Source organism: Mobula birostris, chromosome 1 (genome assembly GCF_030028105.1).
Source record: "Mobula birostris isolate sMobBir1 chromosome 1, sMobBir1.hap1, whole genome shotgun sequence".
Lineage (NCBI taxonomy): Eukaryota > Metazoa > Chordata > Chondrichthyes > Myliobatiformes > Myliobatidae > Mobula > Mobula birostris.
The window spans coordinates 74,352,956-74,378,083 of record NC_092370.1 but is presented as its reverse complement, the minus strand read 5'-3'; the positions used below and the strand labels follow the sequence as shown (position 1 = coordinate 74,378,083).

Below are 25,128 nucleotides of genomic sequence, written 5' to 3'. Positions count from 1 at the left end.
AAACCTTGTCTATTCAAGTGACCTGTCTCTGGAACATAGTTATTCCACCTGAATCTACCACTTCTGGCTGTGAGTTCCGGATATGAAGCACTCTCTATGTAAGCATGGGAGGACCTCTACCTCTATCAGGATGCCCTTCATCAATCTTCTTTGCTCTAGGGAAAAGAAATCTTATCTATGTACTTATCCAAAGGTACCTCCTCAACTACTTCCTTTGGCAGTTCATTCCACCTTTTGGGTGAAGAAGTTGCCCCTCAGGTCCGTTTTAAGCAGGAGTTCCCAACTTTTTTTTTATGTCATGGACCAATACCGCTAAGCAAGGGCTTTGGGAACCCCAGCTTTTGAGTTTTTCACTTCTCATAGAACATAGAACAGCACAGGAACAGGCCCTTCAGCCCACAGTATTGTACCAAACCAATTAAATTAGTAATCAAATGGCCAATACTAATCTGCCTACACAATGTCCATATCATTCTATTTCTGTCACATTCATGTGCCTATCTAAACATCTCTTTAAAGTCTCCACTGTTTCTTCCTCTACCACTACCCCAGGCAGCCACTTCCATGCACCCACTACTCTCTGCGTTTTAAGAAAAAAATTGCCCCTCATGTCTCCTTTGAACTTATTCTGTCACCTTAAATGCATGCCTTCCGGTATTAGACATTGTCTGTCTACTATATCTATGCCTTTCATAAGCTTATAATCCTCAATGAGATCTCCCCTCAGCCTCCGCCGCTCCAGATAAAACAATCTAAGGTTGCCCAAACTCTCATTTTCGCAATTTCTCTAATCCTGACAGCATTTTGGTAAACCACTTCTGCACCCTCTTCAAATTCTCGACATCCTTCCTATAATGAGGCAACCAGAACCGTGTGCAATACTACAGATGTAGCCTAACTAGTTATATAACGCTGCAACATAACTTTTTAACTTTTAAATCAATGCCCAGACTAATAAAGGCAACATACCGTTTGCCTTCTTAACCACCCTATCAATCTGTTTTGTCACTTTCAGGCAGCTATGAACTTGGATCCCCAAGATCCCTCTGCTCATCAACACTGTTAAGCCCTCAACAGTGTACTGTCTCTTTACATTTGACCTAGCAAGGTACAACACTTTACATTTGGCTGGGTTTAACTCTGTCTGCGATTTCTCCACCCATATCTGCAGCTGATCTATATCCCACTATAATCTTTGCCAGTCTTCTACACTATCCACAACACCACCAATCTTTGTATCATCTGAAAACTTACTAATCCACCCATCTACATTTTCATCCATATCACTTATAAACAGCAGAGGTCCCAATACAGATCGATGAAACACTACTAATTACAGACCTCTGGCTAGAATGAGTCTCTTCTACCACTACCCACTATCTTCTATGTGCAAGTCAGTTCTGAATCCAAACAGCCAATTCATCATGGATCCCATGCATCTTAATCTTCTGGATGAGTTTCTCATGAGAGACTTTGTCAAACACCTCAGTAAAATCCACATCCACATTCACAGCTCAACCTTCATCGATCACCCTTGTCACCTGTCAAAAACTCAATCAAGTAAGCAAGACACATCTTGCTCTGCACAAGACCATGCTGGCTATCCTTAATTAGGCCATGGCTTTCCAAAATGCTCATAAATCCTATCCCTAAGAATTCTCCCCACTGTCGTGAGACTCACCAGTCAACAGTTTCCAGGATTATCCCAGTTCCCATCAAACATGTGGAAGGTATTTAAAGATGAATTGCACAGAGTAGAGGAAAGCTATGTTCCTTTTAGAAAAAAAGACGGTGATCGAAAATAAGAGAACCTTGAATGTCCGGATAAGTGATGAATTTAGTCAAGAAGAAAAAGGAAAAGTATGTATTGCATTGGAAGTTAGGATCAAACGAAGCACAGGAGGAGTATTAAGAAGGGAAGCCAGGAGGGGCCTTGACAAATCCTTGGTAGGTAGGATTAAGGTGACTCCCAAGACATTCTATACATATATCAAGAGCAAGAGGATTACTAGGGAGAGGGTGGGACCAGTCAAAGATAAAGGGGCAATAATTTGCTTGGATGCAGAGATTGTAAGCAAAGTACTTTATGAGTACTTTACTTCCATATTTACTAAGCAAAGGGATTTGGGGGCCCAGGAGATCAGTGCTGAGTGTATAAAAATGTTTGGGTGTTTAGGAGTCAGGGAGGAAGAAGTGTTGAGCCTCCTAATCAGTATAAGGTGGATAAGTCCCCAAGGCCTGATGGATTTACCCCAGGTTGTTGAAGGAGGCAAGAGACGAGATTGCTGGGCTCTTGACTAGCATCTTCATGTCCTCTTTAACCTCTGGCATGATCCCGGTGGACTGGTGAGTGGCTAATGTTGTACCTCTGTTTAAGAAGAGAACAAGGGAAAATCCAGGGAACGAGAGACTGATGAGTCTCATGCTTATTGGAGGGAAGTTGCTGGAGACTATTCTTAGGGATAGGATATGTGAACATTTGGAAACCCATGGCCTAATTAGCATGACTTTGTACTTGGTAGGTCATGCCTTACCAACTTGACTGAGTTTTTTGTCAAGGTGATGAGAGAGTTTGATGAGGGTAGGGCAGTGGGTGTTGTCTATATGGATTTAGGTAAGGGATTGACAAAGTCCTTCATAGGAGGTTAATCTAGAAGATTCAGGTGCATAGGTACAGAACAATTTGGCTGCTTGGATTCAGAACTGGCTTGCACATAGAAGACAGAAATTAGTGGGAGAAGGGACTTTTTTGAGCTGGAGGTCTGTAAATAGTCGTGTTTTGCAGGGATCTGTGCTGGGACCTCTCCTATTCGTGATGATATAAATGACCTGAATGAAAATGTAGATGAGTGGGTTAGTAAATTTGCGGATGATACCAAGATTGCTGGAATTGTGGATAGTGTAGAAGACTGGCAATCAATACAGCACAATATTAGATCAGTTGCAGATATGGGCTGAGAAATGACAGATGGAGTGTAACCCAGATAAATGTGAGGTGTTGCACCGTGGTATGGCAAATTCAAGGAGAAAGTGCACTGTTAAGTGCAAGATCTCTAACAGTATTGCTGTGCAGAGAGATCTTGGGATCCAAGTTCATAGCTCCTTGAAAGTAGTTACACAGGTTGATTCAGGTGGTTAAGAAGCTTATGGAATACTTCCTTTTTTTAGTCAAGGCATTGAGTTCAAAAGCCAGGAAGTTATGTTACAACCTTATAAAACTCTGGTTTGGCCACAATTGGAGCATTGCCTACTGTTCTGGCCTCCCCACTGTAGGAAGGATGTTGAGACTTTGGAGAGGGTACAGAGAGGTTTACTAGGATACTGCCTGGTTTAGAGGGCATGTGCTATCACGGGAGGCTGGATAAAGTTGGGTTGTTTTCTCTGGAGCACCGGAGGCTGAGGGGATTTTGATAGAGCTTTACAAGATTATAAGAGGCATAGATAGAGTAGACAGAGAGTATCTGTTTCCCAGGGTTGAAATGTCTAATATCAGAGGGCATGCATTGAAGGTGAGGGGGTAGGTTCAAGGGGATGTGAGGGGAAAGTTTTTTACTCAAAGTCATGGATGCCTGGAGCGCGCTGCCTGGTATGGTGGTAGAGGCAAATAATTAAAGACCTTTGACAGATGTTTGGATAGGCACATAGATGTAAGGAAGATAAAGGGATATGGACGTGGTGTAGGTCGGAGGAATTAGTGTTTGGGTGTTTTTGATTTGCTTTTTAACTGGTTCGGCACAACATTGTGGGCCAAATGGCCTGTTCCTGTGCTGCACTGTTCTATGTTCTACATGTGGCACCAACAATCAATCATTATGGTCAATGACACTTCGATCATATTTCTTCCTTATTCTGATGTTTGGTTTGAACAACTGAACCTCTTGCTTTTACGCATTGACGTGTTGCCATATGATTGGCTGATTAGATAGTTGCATTAGTGAGCAGGTGTACTCAATAAAGTGGCCACTGAGTACATGTACTTTAATAATAAAGTTACTTTGAACTCAATGATTTAGGAATAGCTTCTTCCTCACTGCCATCAGATTTCTGAATGGTCCCTGAACCCATGTACACTACCTTATTATTTCTTTTGTTTGCATTATTTATTTTGTAATGTATAGTAGTTTTATGTGTTTGCATAGCACCGCTTTGAAGACAAAAGGGGTTGCATAGAATTGCCATTCAACTTTTTATCATCAGCTGTCTTGGATATATGATACTTGAAACTGACAGCACTTGGGGTGGTATGGTGCCTTAATGGTTTGCCCAAAGCTTTACAGTACAGTGGAAATGGGGTTTAATTCCCATTGATACCTGTAAGGAGTCTGTACGTTCTCTCGTGACTGCGTGCATTTTCTCCGGCTGCTCTGGTTTCCTTCCACACTCTAAAGATGCACTGCTTGGTAGGTTAATTGGTCTTTGTAAATTGTCCTGTGATTAAACTAGGGTTAAATTGGGAGTTGCTGGGTGGCACAGTTCAAATGGCCTGATGGGCCTATTTCATGCTGTACCTCATTAAAAATATTTTTAAAAAGCCCTCATCCACATCATTGCCACAGATTGTGTGAACAACCCTGACCACAGTAATGACCCTTTAATCCACTTGTCTATCAGCCTAAAACTGGTCCTAGATACTTGCTGAAAAGAAAAAGAAAAAGCACATGCTCGAAATCCAAATCAAAGACAAGAAGTATTGGGAAAACCTATCATCTGTTGGAAGATAAATGGTCAATCTTTTGCAAGCCTTTAAGAAAACTCCCAAATTGATCACTGAACATCATGATTGTAGACTTCCAAAGAAGACTTTATTGATTTCACTAGGCATTGTGGGTAGCATGTTTATGCTGGGCCAAAAGGCCTGCTTCCATGCTGTTTACTCTGACTTTGTGACTCCATTACTGCAATGCTATTGACAATGCAGTGGTTTGAGTGAACTGCTATAACTAAGAAATTTGATGTTTGGCACATTTTGAAATTCCTTGGATAGCTGTCACATGAAGAAGCTTCTCTGTTTATCTGCTGTCTCTGACAGTCAGTCTTCATTTTGTACTTGTTGATCCCACTTGGCATATCTCATCAACGTGTTGAGAGGGTTTCCGGTGACAGCCTCTCACTGACACACATCTGGGAATGTTCTCTTTCCAATATTCTGTAACACTATGATTCAAACTGAGCAAGTGGTGTCAGACATTCCAACAGTCGCTTGTTCATACCACGGAGAGTCTCTTATCATAGGCTGTCTTATGAGGAAGGGATGTCAAGCTTAGGAGCTGGTCACTGTACCAAATGTGGAGGTAAAAGGGCAGGAAGATTCAAAAACAAAACATTGGGTTTTTGGGATGCATAGTGAGCATTCTTTTGACTGTTCAGCACAAAGAATCTTGTCAATGTTCATAATCTGTAGACATACCAAAGTGTCTTGCAGTCCTAAATGCAGATACTATAATGGAGGAATCAGAATCAAGTTTATTATCACTGAAATATTTCGTGAAACTTAGTGTTTTGTGGCAGCAGTACAGTGCAATACATCAAAAATTACTGTGTTGCAATGAGAAATACATAAATGGTGCAAAAAGATAGCGAAATAGATTTCATGGGTCCGTGGACTGTTCAGAAATCTGATGGCGGAGGGGAAGAAGCTGTTCCTAAAATGTTGAATGTGTGTTCTCAGGCTCCTGTACCTAAATCTGCTCCTACATCTTATGGTCTTATGGAAAATACACAATGTTTCAGGAACTGCTTTCACCCCTGTGCCATCAGATTTCTGAATGGATAATGAACCCATGTACACTCCCTCCCATCTGCCTGCATTTAGTTCATGAAAGTATTAAAGAAAGCCGGCCAGTGCCTCTACTTCCTCAGGAGGCCAAAGAAATTTGATAAGTACCCTTTGGTTCTCAAGAATTTTTATTGATGCACCATAGAAGGCATTCTATCCAGATGCGCTATGGCTTGGTATGGCAACTGCTCTGCCTGTAGGAAACTGCAGAGAGTTGTGGACACAGCTCAGTACATCATGGAAACCAGCCTTGCCTCTATTTTTCTCTCTGCTGTTCTTACTGACTCAGTAAAGGAGCCAACGTAGTCAAAGACCCCATTAACCCTAGGAATTCTCTATTCTCCTCTCTTTATTGGGCAGAAGATACAAAGATCTGAAAGCACGTACCACCAGGCTCAAGAACATTTTCTAACCCACAGTTGCAAAACTACTGAATACTTACTTAATATGATAAGATAGACACTCGACTGCGCAATCCACCTCTTTCACCAATCAACTTCCCAGCTCTTTACTTCACCGCCCCACCCAGGTTTCACTATCACCTGCCACCTTGTACTTTCTCCCCTGTACCTCTTTCCCCTCTTCCTCTCCCCCCTCACTTTCTTAATCTGACTTTTCCCCTTCCTTTCCAGTCCTGATGAAGGGTCTTGGCCTGAAATGTTGACTGTGTTCTCTTTTCCATAGATGCTGTTGGCCTGCTGAGTTCCTCCAACATTTTGTGTGTGTTGCTTGGATTTCTAGCATCTGCAGATTTTCTGTTTGTGAAGTGCTCAACAGATCAGGCAGGTTCTCTGGAGAGAGAAATTCAATGTTACAAGACTACTTTGGAAGTGTCACCTGGGAGGTATTTTGATAACATCTCTGAATATACAGAGGTGGTCACAAACTTCATACGGAAGTGCATTGAAGATATTGTTCCCCAAAAATCGGTCCAGGTGTGCCCAAACCAGGTGCCCTGAATAAATAGTTCAGTGCGTGTTGCTCTCAGCGCAAGGGATAAAGCCTTTGTCTCAGGAGACCAACAGGAGCTTGAGATGCCACTATGATTTACGTAGAGCCATCAAGGTGGCAAAATGGCAACACGGACAAAATCCAGTCACAACTCTGCGACAATGACACATGCAACATATGGCAAGGACTGCACACCATCACAGACTTCAAGAGGAAACGCAACGTTACAACTAACATTGCCACCTCACTCCCAAACATGCTAAATATTTTTTGTGCAACACACATCAAAGTTGCTGGTGAACGCAGCAGGCCAGGCAGCATCTCTAGGAAGAGGTACAGTCGACGTTTCAGGCCGAGACCCTTCGTCAGGTCCTGCCGAAGGGTCTCAGTCTGAAACGTCGACTGTACCTCTTCCTAGAGATGCTGCCTGGCCTGCTGCGTTCACCAGCAACTTTGATGTGTGCTGCTTGAATTTCCAGCATCTGCAGAATTCCTGTTGTTTGCGTTTTTAAATATTTTTTGTGCTTGATTTGAGGTTGATAAGACTAACCCCCCAAGGGGAGCCATCAACAAGATCTGTTCCTTGGTCATCTCTGAGGCTGAGGTATGTAGAGCTTTCCAATGTGTCAACAGCCACAAGACAGCAGGGCCTGAAGGCATCCCAGGGCAGGTCCTCAAAGTGTGTGTGGAACAGCTGGCTAGTATGTTTACAGACATTTTTAATCTCTCCCTCTCCCAGTGTGTAGTGCCCTCCTGTTTCAAATCATCCATCGTTGTCCTTGTACCTAAGAAAACGAAGGTAGCATGCCTGAAAGATTGGCGCCCTGTTGCACTCACCTCAACTATGAGCAAATGCTTTGAGAGGCCTGTTAAAGACCACATCTACAGCATGCTACCACCACACTGGACCCCTGCCCCCACAATTTGTCTACCAAAGGAACCGGTCTACCAATGACGTCATGGCCACACCACTACATACTGTCCTCACTCACCTGGAGAAGAGGGATGCATATGTTAGAATGCTGTTTCTGGAGTACAGTTCAGCATTCAACACCATAATTCCCTCCAGACTTAACAGGAAGCTTAGAGACCTGTGCCTGCACCCCGCCTTGTGCGGCTGGATCCTGGACTTCCTATTGGATCACCAACAGGTGGTAAGGATGGGCTGTCTCATCTCTGACCCTCAACACAGATGCCCCCCCCCAGGGTTGTGTCCCGAGTCCCCTCCTCCATTCCCTTTACACCCACGACTGTGTTACCACATACAGCTCTAATCTGCTGATCAAACTTGCAGATGACACAACATTGATGGTCTTATTTTTAGCACTGACAAGACAGCCGACAGAGGAGAGGTTAACACCCTGACACAGTGGTGCCAAGATAACAACCTTTCCCTCAATGTCCAAAAAACAGAAAAGCTGATCATGGATTACAGGAGGAATGGAGAAAGGCTCACTCCGATCAGCATCAATGGGACTGGAGTTGAGAGGGTGAGTAGTTTCAAGTTCCTCGGCAATTTCAAATCCTCGAGACCTTCTACAGGGGCACCATTGAGAGCATCCTGACTGGCTGTATCACCGCCTGGCACGGAACTGCACCAACCTTGATCACTAGGCACTGCAGAGAGTGGTACAGACAGCCCAACACATCTGTGGATGTAAACTTCCCTCCATCGAGGACATTTATAGCAGCAGGTGTGTAAAGGGCTAGAAGATCATCAAGGACACCAGTCCCCCCAACCACAAACTGTTTCAGCTGCTTCCATCTGGCAAGTGGCACCGCAGCATTAAAGCCAGGACCAACAGGCTATGGGACAGCTTCTTTCTACGAGCCACGGGGCTCATAAATTCACATAACTGTACATTGTGATGGAGTCATAGCGCAAAGATTTTTACTCTTTCATGTTGTGGGATGGATGTAAGATTTAAATAAATACATTCAAATTCAAATTGAGTTAATATTTTGGGCCATTGGGCCTTCATTAAGCCTGATGAGAGGTCATTGAATTGAAGTGTAAATCTGCTGAATACCCTCAACATATTCTGGTGTTTTGTTTGCTGAAAACTCAAATCCTTTTGCTCAATTTGTTCTCCAAGTTTCAACACTTGATGTTATTGTGGTTCCAACTTCATTAATGATGGTAGTCCTCCGCCATAGAGGGCAGCCCTGTAGGGAGGACTACTGTCATTAATTAACAGCTTGCTTTGTCTCAAGTCTCAAAGCAGTAGAAGTTTACAATTTCTGTATTATCAATCCCAGAATCAGGTAAGGTAAACATCAGCCTGTCTGATTAACCTGCTGCAAACAGTCAGCTGGTCAGGCTTTGTCTATTGGGAGAGAAAATAGAGTAAAGTTTTAGGTCAAAGATCCTTTGTGAAGCAGAGAAGAGAAACCTGAGAAGTTCTGAAGAAAAGACTTCTAACTGAAACATTAACTCATTTCCTCTTCGTTCAGAAATGGCCCAACCTGCTGAGTATTTCTAATAATTTCTCTTTCTATTTTAGATTTCCAGCAATTGTACTTTTAAAAAGCTTTTACTAATTTGCTCCTTTGTTACCTCTAACTAGTTCAGCAATGATTCGGGTGTTATCTGTTTTGGCCAGGGTACATTCCAAGCTCTGATTCATTCTATAGTCACCAGTTTTGTTGTCCTCCTCTCCATGTTTGATCAAAAGTGTTTTCCCAGATTTCTTTAATCAGAGTCCCAGACACATTGATCTTGATGTATAGGCCCTTGTATCAATGCAGTGCTGTTCAACTGGTATTTATTTGCCTGGCCTGGCCTCTTAATGAATAGCACGACACAGGAATAGGCACTTCAGCCCATGATGCCAAATCAAACTAAATCGATCTACCTGCACATTCTCTGCATATTGATGTGTCTGTCTCAATGCCTGTTAAGCTCCATTACCATGTCTACTATCACCACCACCCTGGTGTATTCCTGACTCCCATCACTTTCTGTAAAAGAAAGATTTATCTCTCACATTTTCTTCATATACGGTATTGTCCCTTCAAACTATGTTCTGTAGTATTTGATATTTTGAGCTCAGCAGAAAAAGGGCTCTAACTATCCAACATATCTATAACACTAATTTTATAAACCAGTACCAGGTTGTCCCCCCCCCCCAACCCCAGCATCCTCTGCATCAGATAAAACAATTCAAATTTTTCCACCCTTTCCTTATAGTTCATACCCTCTAATCCAGGCAGCGTCCTTGCAAACCTCTTCAGCACCCTGTCCACATCCTGCCTACAGTGGGGTGACTAGAACTGCACACAATACTCCAAGTGAGGCCTAATCAGAGCTTTACACAGCTACAACATGACTTGATGACTCTTTTATACTCAGTGCCTTGACTGATAAAGGTAAGCATGCCTTTTGCTGCCTTCACCACCCTATTTTCTTGTGTTGCCCCTTTTAGGGTGCTATGGACTTAGGCCCCCAAGATCCCTCTTGCAACACATTCTCATACTCTTCCCATTTTGAGTATTCCCAAATTGCCCCAATCTTTTGAATGTTGCACACTGTCATGCCGTTTGGATGATGAACTTATTAACACTGCTTTTTTTTTCAGTTGTTTACACAGGTCAGCTCTGGGGAATGTAACTTTTAAAAATGGCGAGGTTTGAGACTTACCAGGAATACCAGAGGCTTGTGGGGGATGAGTATGAAGAGGATTCTCCACCTGGTGAAGATCTATTGGTTCATGTTCCAGAGGGACTCAAAGGTACAGGGCTTAATTCTGACTTCTATTTTTGCCCTCTGATTTTTTTTAAATTACTGTCATTAATGTAATCACTACAGCTCCTGTTGTCTTGAGATATTTAACCACCTTCTGTGTGCTATGTAAAAAAAAATTGCCAAATTTCTACATGTGTGTCTTTCCCTTTGTTGAGAAAAGAGGATTCACATGACAGAAAATCACAATATAGATAGTTTTCTGGAAATACAACTCACGGGACTTGACTATACCTCAATCACGTCACCTCACAGCTTCCTTCACTCCAGGGAAATCAGACTAGACTATCCAATCTGTCCTAATGACAAAAGCCTCCAATCCAGGTAAAATTCTCACAAAACCTTTTCTGTATCCTCTCCAGCTTAGTCAAGTTGTTCCTGTAGTGTGGCGACCGGAATTACACACAGTAATTACTCCAAGTGCAGCCTAAACAACACTTGCACAACTGTAACCTGATGTCCCAACTCTTATACTTAGTGCTTGAGCCGATAAAGGCAACAATGCCATATGCCTTCATCACAATCCACTCTATCTGTGTTCCCAATTTCAAAGAACCCTTGGGTCTCTGTTTAATAATATACTCCTGTTATTCACTTTACATGTCCTGCTCTTGTTTAACTTCCCAAAATGCATCACTTTGCCCTTGTCCAAGTTAGATTCCATCACCTTTACCTTGGGCAACCTTCTTGACTGTCCACCACACCACCACTTTTGATGTCCTCTGCAAACTCAAAAATCATGCCAAATGACTTATTTGAGATTTCTAACATCACAATATAGGCTACAGGGACCCAGCCCCAATCGCTGTGCATACTAGTGGTCACAGGTCTCCAACTGAAAAGCAATCTTCACTACCACCTTCCCCCTCCTTTCACCAAGCCAATTTTGTATTTTATTAGCTAATGTACCCTAGAACCCTTGTCTTCCGACCTTCCAGAGCAATCTACCATGTGGACCTTGATACAGTCCATGTAGACAATGTCTACTGCTGTCCCCTTGTTAGCCATCTATGGACTCCTCTTCAAAAATTCAAATCAAATTCCTGCACACAAAGCCATGCTGACTAACCTTCACAATGCAAAGACTAATCTTCACAAAAGCAGATAAATGCAGTCTCTCAGAATTCCATTCGGTAGTTTTCCCACCACTGATGTAAGGCTCACAAACCTGTAGTTCCCTGATTAGCCCTGCAATCCTCCTTAAATAAACACACAACATTATTTATGCTTCAGTTTTTCAGATTTGGGTCTGAGTCCATCTGGGTAGAACTCAGCAGAAGGGGGGGTGCAATCATGCTGATGAGATTGTACTACAGACCACCCCCCCCCCCCATAACCATCAGGACATCGAGGAACAGATATGTAATGGGGTTAAGGAAATGTGTTTTTTTAAAAAAAGGCTTACTTCCATGGGGGATTTCAACTTCACTAACATAAAATATGACCTCCTTGGTGCAAGGGGTTTAGAGGGGGCAGAATTTATTGTGTATTCAGGAAGGTTTCTCAAATCAATTTGTGAACGGTCCAACGAGAGGAGGGGCTGTACTGGACCTGGTGTTGGATAACAAGCCCGGCCAGATGACTGACCTTTCAATGGGTGAACAGTTAGGGGACAGTGACCACAACTCCTTAACTTTCAGGATAGCTATGGCCCTTTTGGGAAAGTTTTAAATTGGAGTAGGGCAAATTATGAGGGCATTAGGCAGAAACTGAAGTGTTAATTGGCAAGTTCACATCAGACATGTGGAGAGGTTTAAAGATCAATTGCACAGAGGTGTGTTCCTGTCAGAAGAAAGGATGGGGATGAAAAGCTAAGAAAACCTTGGATGTCTAGAGAAGTGATGAATTTAGTCAAGAAGAAAAAGGAGAAGTACGTATTGTTTTGGAAGTTAGGATCAAACAAAACACATGAGTATTAAGAAGCCAGAAAAGAACTAAAGAAGGGAATTAGGAAAGCCAGGAGGGGTCAGGAAAAATCCTTGTTAAGTAGGATTAAGGTGACTCCCAAGGAATCCTATACATACATTAAGAGTAAGAGGATAACATGGGAGAGGATGGGACCACTCAAGGATAAAGGAGGGAACATTTGCTTGGATGTGGAGAATATGAGTGAAGTATTTAATGAGTACTTTGCTTCAGTATTTACCAAGGAAAAGGATATGGACGACTAGGAGATCAGTGTTGAGTACATGCATATAGGGTGTTTAGAGATCGAGGAGGAAGCGTTCAAATGAGTATTAAGGCAGCTAAGTCCCCAAGCCTGTTGGGATTTACCCCAAGTTACTGAAGGAGGCAAGGGATGAGATTTCTGTGCTCATGACCAGTATCTTCGTGCCCTCTCTAGCTACAGGCGAGGTCCCAGAGAGCTGGTGAGTGGTTAATGTGTATCTCTATTGAAGAGGGGAATAAGGGAAAATCCTTGGAACTATAGGCCATGTAGTCTCATGTCAGTTGTAGGGAAGTTGCTGTAGAAAATTCTTATGGATAGGATATATGAGCGTTTGGAAACCGATGGCCTAATTAGGGAGAGCCAGCATGGGCTGTGTGTGGGGCAGGTTGTGCCTTACCAACTTGATTGAGTTTTTTGACAAGGTGACATGAGAGATTGATGAGGGTAGGGCAATGGATGTTGTCTGCATAGATTCTACTAAGGCATTTGACAAAGTCCCTCATTGGAGGCTAAACCAGAAGATTAAGATGCATTGAGTCCACAGTGAATTGGCTGTTTGGGTTCAGAACTGACTTGTGCAGAGAAGACGGTGGGAAGTGGTTTGAAGGGACTTAGTCGAGCTGGAGGTCTGTAGTTAGTGGTTACCGAAGGGATCTGAGCTGGAACTGCTGCTGTTTGTGATGTGTATAAGTGAACTAGATGAAAACGTAGATGGGTGGGTTTGTAATTTTGCAGATGATGCCAAGATTGGGGGAATTGTGGATAGTGTAGGAGACTGGCAATCAATCCAGCACGATATAGATCAGTTGCAGATATGGGCTGAGAAGTGGCAGTTGGCGTGTAACCCCGATAAATGTAGGGTATTGCACCTTAATAGGGCAAATGCAAGGAGACAGTACATTGTTTAGAACAAGTGTTATTGGTAGAGGATCTTGGGATCCAAGTGCATTGCTCCTTGAAAGTAGTTACACAGTTTGATTAAGGTGGTTAAGAAGGCTTATGAAATACTTGCTTTTATTAGTTGAGGCATTGAGTTTAAAAGTCAAGAGGTCATGTTACAACTTTGAAACTCTGGATAGGCTACGTTTAGTGTATGCATATGTTTCTGGTCTCCCCACTATAGGAAGGATGTTGAGGCTTTGGAGAGGGTGCAGAAGAGGTTTACCGGGATGCTGCCTGGTTTAGAGGGAATGTTCTATCATGAGAGGCTGGATAAACTTGGGTTGTTTTCTCTAGAGCAGTGGAGGCTGAGAGGAGATCTGATAGAGATCTATAAGATTATGAGAGGCATTAATAAGGTGGACAGAGTGTGTCTTTTTCCCCGGGTAGAAGTGTCTAATACTAGAGGGCATACATTGAAGGTGAGAGAGGGTAGGTTCAAGGGGGATGTGAGGGGTAAGTTTTTTACTCAGAGTTGTGGATGCCTAGAATGCGCTCCCTGGTATGGTGGTAGAGGCAAATACATTAGAGGCGTTCAAGAGATGTTTGGATAGGCACTTGGATAGAGGAATGTGGGCATGGTGTAGGTAGGAGGGTTTAGTGTTTTGGATATTTTTGATGTGCTTTTTAGCTGGCTCAGCACAACATTGGGGGCCAACTGGCCTGTTCCTGTGCTGTATTGTTTTATGGTCTATGTTGAATACCTCTGCTGTGGCTAACGAAGATACAAAAATCTCTATGGAGGTCCCAGAAACCTCCCTTTTTCTTTCCTATGATGACATTGAATACACCAGGTTGGGTTCTGGAGGTTTCCACCTTTTATGCATTTCAAGATCTCCGGCACCTTCTCCTTTCTATTGTTAAAATGTTCCAGGCTATCACTTTCTGCACAGAGCACTGTGGATGCAGAAATCAGAGTCAGAAAAAACAAATTAGTAGATGGAGTAAGGCTCAAAAGTTGGGGTAGAAAATAATCTACAGGTCCTCTGGGTTAGGTAGGAAAGCTGGTGAAATGTTGGCCTTTATTGTAAGGAGTATGGAGTATAAAAATAAGGAAGATTTGAGACAACTGTAGAAGGTAAGATGATACCGCATATACATACAGTTCTGGTCTCCATATGATGTGCTTGCATTAGAGTCAGTACAGAGAAGGTTCACTGAGTTTATTCCTAGGACAAAAGGAAGGGGTATGAGCTGACACTTGTACTGTGTGTATAAGAATTGATCTTGTATAAGATTCTGAGCAGGTTGAGCAGGATGCCGAGAGGCTGTCCCTCCAGTGGAGCCATCAAGAACTTGAGAGCATAGTTTCAGAATGCAGGACCACAATTTCAGATGAAGATGAGAAGTGATTTGTTCTCTTGGACTCTTTACAACAATCTTCACAAAAAGAACTGTGGAAGTAGTCACAGAACATCTTCAAAACTGGTTTGACAAAAATTAGGAGAAAGTGGTGAGAGGAAAGCAGGGATGTGGTGTTGAGGCTACTATTGAATCAGCCATGATCTTATGAAATAGATCAGGTTTGAGGGCCCAGTGTGCCAGTCCTGCTTCTGTTCCTTATGTTTGTCTGCCTAAGAGATGAAAGCTCTTGCTCATAATTAATCTGTGCTGTGGGCAATGATTAATTACAGTTGTATTCTTTTACAGATTCATGGCATCACATTAAGAACCTGGATAACTTCTTCACAAGAATATCCTTTCTAGTCGGGTATTAATTTAGACTTAGCAGTGCATTTAGGAAGTGAAGCCTCTCCCACACACTAAAGTGATTCCTCTGAGCAGGAGGTCAAACATAGAGAGGAACGACCAGTGTTTCATGGGGGCAAAGAGTGATGCTGGTACTGGAGGGAAAGGGGCATCTCAACCAACCATCCACCTTTGGCAGTTTCACCTAGAATCTTTCAACTAACTGGGAACCAACAATACTGGAGTGGAAGTAAGTCATTCTCCTGTAACCCAGCTTCGACCAGGAGCTTAGGTGCTGTCCCTGGCATTTGCATTTAGTTTGTGTCCAAAGTTCAGGTAAATTTACCATCAAATTACATATATGTTGCCGTATATTATCTTTGAGATTCATTTTCTCACAGGCGTTTTGTGTTGTTCCTTTTTGCACCTTGTGGCGCATGGGGCGCCGTTTTTACCATTTCAGTAGCATTTGACTATTTTTTGAGGCCAAGTTGTTATCTCGAGCTCAACCAAGCACGGATGGAAAGCGTGCAAGGAGCTGTCCGGATTTGAACTCGGGACCATTTGCCTCGAAGTCCAGTTCTGATGCCACGACACCACCAGCTGATTTTGCAGCCATTTACAGGGAATAAAGTATAATAGAATTTATGGGAAAAAACTACACATCAACAGATAAAGATTGACAAACAACTAATGTGCAAAAGAAAACAACTATGCAAAAAAGAATTTTGTGAACATGGGTTGTAAGGACATTGAAAGTGAGTCTTTAATTCAGAATAATGATGATTGAAGTTATCCACACTGGTGCAGGAGCCTAATGGTTGTAGCTCAGTGAATCTGCTGGTGTGGGACTTAAGATTCCTGTACCTCCTCTCAAATGGTAGTAACAAGAAGAGGGCATGGTCTGGATGGTGGGGGTCTTTGATGGATGCTGCCTTCTTTTGGAACGCTTCATGTAAATGTGCTCAATAATGGGAGGGTTTTGCCTGTGACGGACTGGGCTGATTTCACCAATTCCTGTAGCCTTTTCTGTTTATGGGCATGGGTGTTTCCATACCTGACTGTGATGCAATCAGTTAGGATACCCTGCACTGTGCATCTATAGAGGTTTGTCAAAGTTTTTGGTGACATGCTGAATATGCAAACTCCTAAGAAAGAAGATGTGTTGTTGTGCCTTCATTATGTTAGCACTTGGGTGTTGGTCCTAGGACAGAACTATGTCAAAAAATTTAAAGCTACTGATCCTCTCTATCTCCCGTTTCCCTAATGAGGACTGGTTCATGGACTCCAGCTTCTTCCTCCTGTAATCCAAGTGTGTTTCACCTCCCCCCCCGCCCCCCCATGTTTTACATTCTTCCAGTGGCCCCATGATGTGTTGGATGGTTAATGAGCCATAAATTGCCCTGGGTGTAATTGGGCAGCACATGAATTGGTGAGGTTTGTGCAGGAGGATAACGTGGGGTCTAATAAGTACATTCTGAAAGCTGGATGGTGAGCTGAATATCCCCTGGTTTTGTAACAAGTAATATGAAAAAAGGGAAATCATTGCTGTTTGTAGAGAGATGTGTATGGTCAAAGGGCAGAGGGGTAGGGATGATGGTTTCTGATGAAAGTTCTCGGCCCTCCAACGGTACTGCACTCCCTCAGTACCACAGTTCCCACAAAGTGACACTCCCTCAGTACCACCCTTACCACAGTGTGACGTTCCTTCAGTGACACTCCTCCAATACCATTCCCCCCAATGCAATGCTCCCTCAGTATTGCTCTTCAGTAGCACCGCTTCCAGCGTGATGCTGCCTCAGTACCACCCCCCTACAATGTGACACACTCTCAGTATTGCCCTTTCCCTCAGAACAGCGCCTCTCAGGGTATAACACTCACTCAATACTGCCCCTCCCATAGCATGTTACTCCTTCATTGTCAAGTCTGGCGCTTTCCCATCTACACTACCACTCCCACAGTTTGGCAGTCCTTCTGTGCTGCTCTGATGTGCCTATGAAGATTTTTTTCCTCAAGAAAAGGACTTGAGTCCATAAGATTCGATTAGTAGGTGAGGGAACTGGCCTCTTTCCCTTTTGGAAATGAAGATGGGAAATGACCGGGATTCACCTTTTGCCATCCTGGTAGTGACATTGCACTCAGTGGCCATTTTATCAGGGACCTCCTATAGCTAATAAAATGGCTGTGTATGTTCATGGTCTTGTGCTGCTGTAGTCAAAGTTTGAAATGTGTGTTTAGAAATGCTCTTCTGCACACCATTGTTGTAACGCATGGTTATTTGAGTTACTGTTGCCTTCCTGTCAGCTGGAACCAGTCTGGCCATTGCCTCTCCTCAAAGTGTTTTCACCCACAGAACTGTTGCTCACTGGATGCATTCAGACCATTCTCTGTAACTCTATTTAACTAAGGGAATATGATGATATATTTTGTTTTGTTTTCTGCACCTTTCTCTATAAACTCTAGGGACTGTGGTGTGTGAAAATCCCATGAAATCAGCAGTTTCTGAAATACTCAAACCATCCCATCTGGCACGGTTTGAGTATTTTATTCTATTTTATTTTATTTTATTTATTTTATTCTACGGTCAAAGTCACTTGGATCTCATTTATTCGCATTCTGATATTTGGTCTGAACAACAACTGAACCTCTTGACCACGTCTGCATGCTTTTATACATTCAGTTGCTGCCACATGTTTGATTAGATAGTTGCATTAATGAGCAGGTGTACAGCAGTATTTAATAAAGTGGCCACTGAATGGTTTCAGTGACAAATCTCATTTAGATCTCAGCTTACGTGAGGAAACCCCCTTTGTGGGGAACCGTTTGAACTAGGGTCCAAAGTCTTGCTTCTCTTGAGCATGTGTCACCTCTCACATGGTGTGTCTGTTTCTCTGATCACAGGTGATGTGTTAATCATTAATTCATCAACAATGACTATAAAGACTCCCCCATAGACGATGCAGATATTTATCCACAAGCAATATGCCCTGATTTGAGACGTGTACAACTCTACACTTATCACAATCTCTACAGTGTTCATTGAATGCATGTCGAACCCAAAACTTCAGAGTTGGGAACCTGGGAATGAGGCCATGCATAAATCAATGAATGGTTTCAGTACAATTCCATAGTCCACTTAAATTAAACCATAAGATAAACAAACAGAATTAGGCCATTCTTTTGACCAATATTTTGGCAAATTGATTGCACAAACTATAAGTTTGTAAGGTTAAACCTGCAATAACAACTATAATTTAGCTGTAATTTGCCAAAATATTACAAACAGCTGCTTGGTGGATAGACGCTATTTAAGAAAATTAGAAATAGAAACAGAATTAGTCCATTTGGGTTCTTGTGCTTGTAACACCATTTGTTAACTGCATTGCCACTTTGAAGACAATATCTCAAATTAGACCCAACCTTTTGGGAAACTTTGAGTGGTTTTCCATAAACAATGATTAATGCTAAGTTGATTTATTGGATAGTATAAGGGATATCATTTTTACATAGTGGATGGTACATATTGTAATCAACTGCCAGAGAAAATGATTAACAACTACATTGGATACATTTAAGAAATATGTGGACAGTTATATGGATGACAAGAGTTTGGAGGGTTATAGGTCATGTGGGAAATGGGATTAACTTAAATATACATCTTTTTTGGCATGGGCACATATGGGTCGAAGAGTTTTTCCCTATGCTGTACAACTTCATAGCCTCTGTATGAGAACAGGCTGGGTATATGGTATGTGGTCACATATCTGCTCTAAGTTTTACATGTCAGAACAAACATCACCTTATTGTCAAGTACTTTTGCCCTGTCCACTGCAAAATGTAGTATCTCTTGGTGCCTACCCATTTCAGTGCGACTTCCCATTCACATTTTGACATGTCTGTCCACGGCTTCTACTGCCATGATGAGACCAAGTTCAGACTGGAGACGCAGCACATCATATTAATCTGATGGCGAGAAGATCGATTACTTTTACTCCCCCATTTCTCCTTCTCTCTGTTTCTATTCCCCATTCTGGTTGTCTCCCCACCAGCCATCACCTCCCTCTTGTTCCCCTTCTTGGAACACCATCCTCTCCTATTGGATTCCTTCTCCTTCAGCCCTTTACCTCTTCCACCTATCCCTTCCCAGCTTCTTACTTCACCTCTCCCCCACCACCTTTCCCTTCACCTGGTCTCACCTATCACTTGCCAACTTCTACTCCTTCCCCTCCACCCCACTTTCTTATTCTGGTTTCTGTTCCTTTCCTTTCCTGTCCTAATGAAAGGTCTTGGCCTGAAGCATCAACTTTTCCTCTCCATTAGTTCTGACTGACTTGATAAATTTCTCCAACATCTTGTGTATGTTGTAACCTTTTAAATGGAACTTTGACCCTGGACCATTTCAGGAAGTATTAAAGCAAATGGCCAAAAGCATTGTCAACGTGGCAGCTTTTCTGGGATCCAGAAAGTGAAAGCAAGTAGCAGAGCAGTTTGGGGATGGAACACCAGAACTTGGTACTGTTTGGTTAAGGTACAACTGTCATAGGTGAAGCAATTGACCTCAGGAATATGCAAGAGGCTAAAGTTGAGGTGCAGTGGTTACAAAGTGTTTTGGGATAAAAGAGATCACAGAGATCACAAGGATTTAAAACCAACATGGAAAGGTTTAAAACCAATGATGAGAATTTTTAAAAATCAAATTGTTAATTGACCAAATACCAATCAGATGCTAAATGAGGACATCAGTACCAGGGCTTTGGATGAGTGCATTGGCATAATTATGACCAGCAGCACCAGTAAATGGACAAATTCACAGTTCAATCCAGAAAAGTGTGAAGTCATTCACTTTGGAAGTATAAACTTAAAGGCAGAGTCCTGGGTTCATACCAGGATTCTTAATATTAAGGAGGAAGAAAGGGATTTTGGATGTCCTCAAAGTTGCCATGCAAGTTCACTCAACTTCACTTGCCCTATCACTGAACTATTCCCACAACCTATGGACTCGCATTCAAGGACTTTTCATCACATGTTCTCTATTTACCCCCTCCCCCTTTCTTTCTCCCTAGGCCTCCCATCCCCTGATCCTCTCATATCCCTTTTGCCAATCTACTTTCCAGCTCTTAGCTTCATCCCTCCCCCTCCTGTCTTCTCCTATCATCTCGGATCCCCCCCCCCCACACACACTTTCAAATCTTTTACTATCGCTTCTTTCAGTTAGTCCTGATGAAGGGTCTCGGCCCAAAACGTTGACTGTACCTCTTCCTATAGATGCTGCCTGGTCTGCTGCGTTCACCAGCAATTATTATGTGTGTTTCTCTATTTACCGCTTATGTTCTTATTATTTTGTTTTTTTCTTTTGTATTTTCACAGTTCATTGTATTTTGCACATTGGTACTTGCCCTTCCTCTGGCATGCTGTCTTTCATTGAATATTTTATGGTTCTTGGATTTGCTGAGTATGCCCGCAAGAAAACAAATCTGTGGGTTATATATGGTGACATACATGTACTTTGATAATAAATTTACTTTGAACTTCAAGTTGATGGGGTGGTTAAGAAGGTGTATGATGTGTTGATCTTCATTGGTCGGGGTATAGAGTTCAGGAGTGAGGTAATGTAGCAGCTCTGTATAACTCAGGTTAGACCATACTTGGAGTATTCAGTTCAGATCAGTTCATTACAGGAAGGATGTGGAAGAGAGAGAGGGATATACCAGGATGCAGTTTGAATTAGAGAGCGTGGCTTGAGCGAGCTTTTCACTTTGGAGCGAAGGATGATGAAAGACAACTTGATAGAGGTATATAATAAGATAAGAGGCATAGATAGAGTGGACAGTCTGAGACTTTTTCCTGGGGTGGAAATGGCTAATACAAGAAGGTATAATTTTAAGTTGATTTGGAGTAAAGTATAAGGGGTATGTCAGAGCTAGTGCTCTTACACAGTACGGTGTGTGCATGGAACACCGGGGGCTGTGGTAGAGGCAGATACATTAAGAATATCATTTATGAGTCTCAGATAGGGACATGGATGAAAGAAAAATGGAGGGCTATGTGGAAGAGAAGGGTTAGATCGATCTTAGAGTAAGTTAAAGAATTGGCACAACATTATGGGTCAAAGGGCCTGCACTGTGTTACTCACTTCTATATTCTATGTACAATAAGAAGGTCTAGGGCAGTCACTCAGTTTCATAAAAGCAGATGTAGGCAGTCTTTGTGATGACACAGAAATAAGATCTGAACTTTATCTCAGTGTTGTTTATCACACCAAGGAAAATAGAATCAGAGAATGAGGAACAAAATTTGTTTTAGGGGCCCAAAAAAAATGAGAAGGCATTGGGAGATCTAGGGACTACAGTTGTTGGAATCTGAAGCAACACACAAGATACTAGAAGAACTCAGTGCATCTCCAAAGGGCAGCATCTGTGGAGGGAAATGGGAACTTGACATTTTGGGTCGAGACCCTTCAGGACTCTAATGGAAGATCTAATCTGCTTACTCTCACTATGGGGAAGGGAGTGGTCGGGCAGTGATATTACAGGGGGGCACAGTATCATAGCGGTTATCATAACTTTGTTACAGCACCATCTTGAGTTTCCTTCCATATTACAAAGATGTGCAGGTTAAAGTGAGGAAGTTGTGGGTGTGCTGTGTTGATGCCAGAAGCATGGTGACACTTGTGGTTGCCCCCAGCACATCCTCAGACAGTTGGTTGCTAACACAAATGACACATTTCACTGTATGTTTTGATGCTTTGGTGTACATGTGACAAATATAGGTCATTTTAAATAAGACAAGACCATAAGACGATAAATCTTTCACATCTTCCCAAAGTAGCTTCTAGAGATATACATAGAAGGGTCTAGTAGGGTCCTCTTGGGGTCATGAGTCGAATTAGGTTACTGAAGTGATTAAACGACATTATTTTAATTCAGAACATTGTCCTTGACATGGACTGATGTTCAACCAACCAATAGTCTTGATTTCAAAGTTCTTATTGTTGGACCCTTCCGTGGCTTTGCTTCCTCTGATTTATGGTGACTTTCTGCACACGAGATTTCTGTGCTCTACTGCCTTCAGGTCTGTCTTGGTTCTTCAGGTAAATTAAAAGAACTGACATGCAATATAAACAGAAATAACTTGTACTATAATATTTAGGAAAGCAGTCTGATTATTGGCTTCACTTTTATAGAAATGACAGATTTAAGGAAGGGGAGATCATTTTTGCTTGCTTCCATGAATAAAAGGATTTTATTTACTTTGACAAGTTATCTGTTTTATTAATGCAATAGATTGGTTTATTTATGTCATGTGAAAACTGGCCAAGGCCACACAATTAAGACTGTCATATTTACTTATTACAACACAAAATGAGGCAGTTTGACCCTTGAGGTCCATGCCAGCTGCTAATAGAGCAAACTCATCCGTTGCCTTCCGCTGTTTCACTGCTTCCTGTAGCTTATTCTCATCACATGTCCATCACTTCCTCTTTGTCCTATATCGTGACAATTGTTGACCTAAAAGTCAAGAATTCCTTCCCCCCTCTCTCCTCACTGAGCAGGTTATTTATTGCTTCATATTCCAGCATCTACAGAATTTTATTTCCTCTAGAATCTATTTTTTCTGTTCTTATCTTCCATCCTTGCTACATAAAAGTGCTGGGAATATTTTTTAAAAACTACAGATGCTGCAAACTTGCTGCAGTGGGTCAAGCAACATCTATGGAAACAGAAACAGTTTTAATCTTATAGGCCAGGGACTATCAGAACTGGTGACAGGTTATTGACCTGAAACATTACCTCTGTTTTTCTTTTCAGCATTTAGTGCTTATTTAAATATCTGGAACTTAACAGAGTCATTGGAACATTGTCTCCACATTGACTGCATTGGTTCAAAGAAGCAGACCACTGCCAACTTCACAAAATGAGAAGTACACACTGTCTTTACTTATTTTATGAAATGCATGTAAATCCTAAGCCCTTATTCTATTCATGAATACTTTAAAATGTTACAATAATGTGTCTGTGCTGAGGGGTTGGTGTAATGGAGAATGTCTGTGTTGTCTGGACCCACTGCCATAGCCAGACAATGTCCCTTAACTTGGTCACATATATCATTTCCACCAGAAGAATGGCTTTGCCTGCATGATGCTCTCTGAATTCTTCGAACTGGTGTAAGTAGAATCTTCTGGTAACAAGTGTGCAAATAATGTTAAATACTGTGAGCTCACACTCCAGTGTGCTGTCAGAGAAGGTACACAACAGGTCAGATCCACATACTCAACTCTAGTTGGCATGTTCTCTCTGTGATCATGTGGTTTTCCTCCTACATTCCAATGATATGTGGGTTAGTTGGTGAATTGGCAGCTATAAATTGCTCCTATTGTGTAGGTGAGTTGCAGAATGAGGAGGTAGTTGATGGAGAATATGGGAAGAACAGAAAAAGGGTGGTTGATGGTTAGTGAAGTGGAGGGAAGGGCCTGTTTCCTTACTCTGACTCCATAACTTTCCTTGGACAAGGACAGGATATAGAACAATGAACAATCCAGCATGGGAACAGGCCCTTTGGTCCACAATGTTATACCAAACCAATTAAATTGGTAATCAAATGGCTAACTAAACTAATCCCGTCTACCTACACATTGTCCATATCCTTCCATTTCCTCACATTCATGTGTCTCTCTAAACGTCTCTTAAAAGTTTTTAATGTTTCTGCTCCTACCACCACCCCAGGCAGCAGATTCCAGGCACCCACCACTCTGTAAGATAAGCTTGCTTCTCATATCTCCTTTGAACTTACCTCCTTGCCTTAAAAGTATACCCTCTGGTATTTGATATTTCAATCCTGGGAAAGAGATGCTGTATGTTTGCTTTATCTATGGTTCTCATAATCTTGATAAATCTCTATCAGATCTTCCCTCAGCCTCTGCCACTCCAGAGAAAACAACCCCAGTTTGTCCAACCTCTTGTTATAGCACATCACCTCTAATCCAGGCAACATCCTGGTAAAAACCTCTTTTGCACTCTCTCCAAATACTCCAGATGTAGCCCAAATGAAGATTTACAAAGCTGCAACATAACATCCTGACTTTTGAATCAGTACCTTGACTAATATAGGCAAGCATGCTACTTGCCTTCTTAACCACCCTATCAACCTGTGTGGCTACTTTCAGGGATCTTTGAACTTGGACCCCAAGATTCCTCTGCTCATCAACACTTAAGGATCTTTACCTTAACAATGTGCTGTCTCTTTGCATTGACTAACCAAGAAGTAACACTTCACATATGGTTGGGTTAAACACCATCTGCCATTTCTCTGCCCATATTTGCAATTGATCTGTATCCCATAGTATTATTTGCAACTGATCTATATCCCATGGTATTCTTTGCCAGTCTTCTACACTATCCACAATAGCGCCAATCTTCATATCACCCTCAAACTTACTAATCCACCCATCTATGTTTTCATCCAAGTCATTTGTAAACATCACAAACAACAGAGATCCCAGTGCAGGTCCCTGCAGAACATCACTAGTCCCAGACCTCCAGCTAGGACAAGTCCCTTCGACCAGTACCCTCCATCTCTATGAGCAAGAATTCAAACAGCCAATTCACCATGTATCCCATGTATCTTAATCTTCTGGATGAATCTCCCATGAGGGACTTTGTCAAACACCTTACTAAGTCCATGTAAACAACATCAATAATGCTACCCCCATCAATCTCTCTCGTCACCTCATCAAAAAACTCAATCAAGTTAGTGATACACTGCTTTCTCTGCACAAAGCCATGCTGGCTGTCCCTAATTGAGCCATGGTTTTCCAAATGCTCATAAATCTTATCCCTAAGAATTCTCTCCAGTAACTTGCCT

At 42.2% G+C, this 25,128-nt stretch overlaps 1 protein-coding gene across 4 annotated transcripts in view; it reads left to right on the top strand.

Moving 5' to 3' along the window:
* atg9b (autophagy related 9B) overlaps nucleotides 1-25,128 on the top strand; it is a 72,835-nt gene that overhangs the window by 8,693 nt on the left and 39,014 nt on the right. For 3 of the 4 annotated variants that reach the window (XM_072257089.1, XM_072257096.1, XM_072257113.1), the window contains 3 exons: nucleotides 10,306-10,458; nucleotides 15,229-15,276; nucleotides 23,371-23,431. In XM_072257089.1, coding sequence (XP_072113190.1) covers nucleotides 10,347-10,458; nucleotides 15,229-15,276; nucleotides 23,371-23,431 — 221 coding nt within the window. In that variant the 5' untranslated portion in view covers nucleotides 10,306-10,346. Of the gene's footprint in view, nucleotides 1-8,053; nucleotides 8,218-10,305; nucleotides 10,459-15,228; nucleotides 15,277-23,370; nucleotides 23,432-25,128 lie in introns of those variants that run through there. The other variant, XM_072257103.1, reaches the window with a different exon arrangement.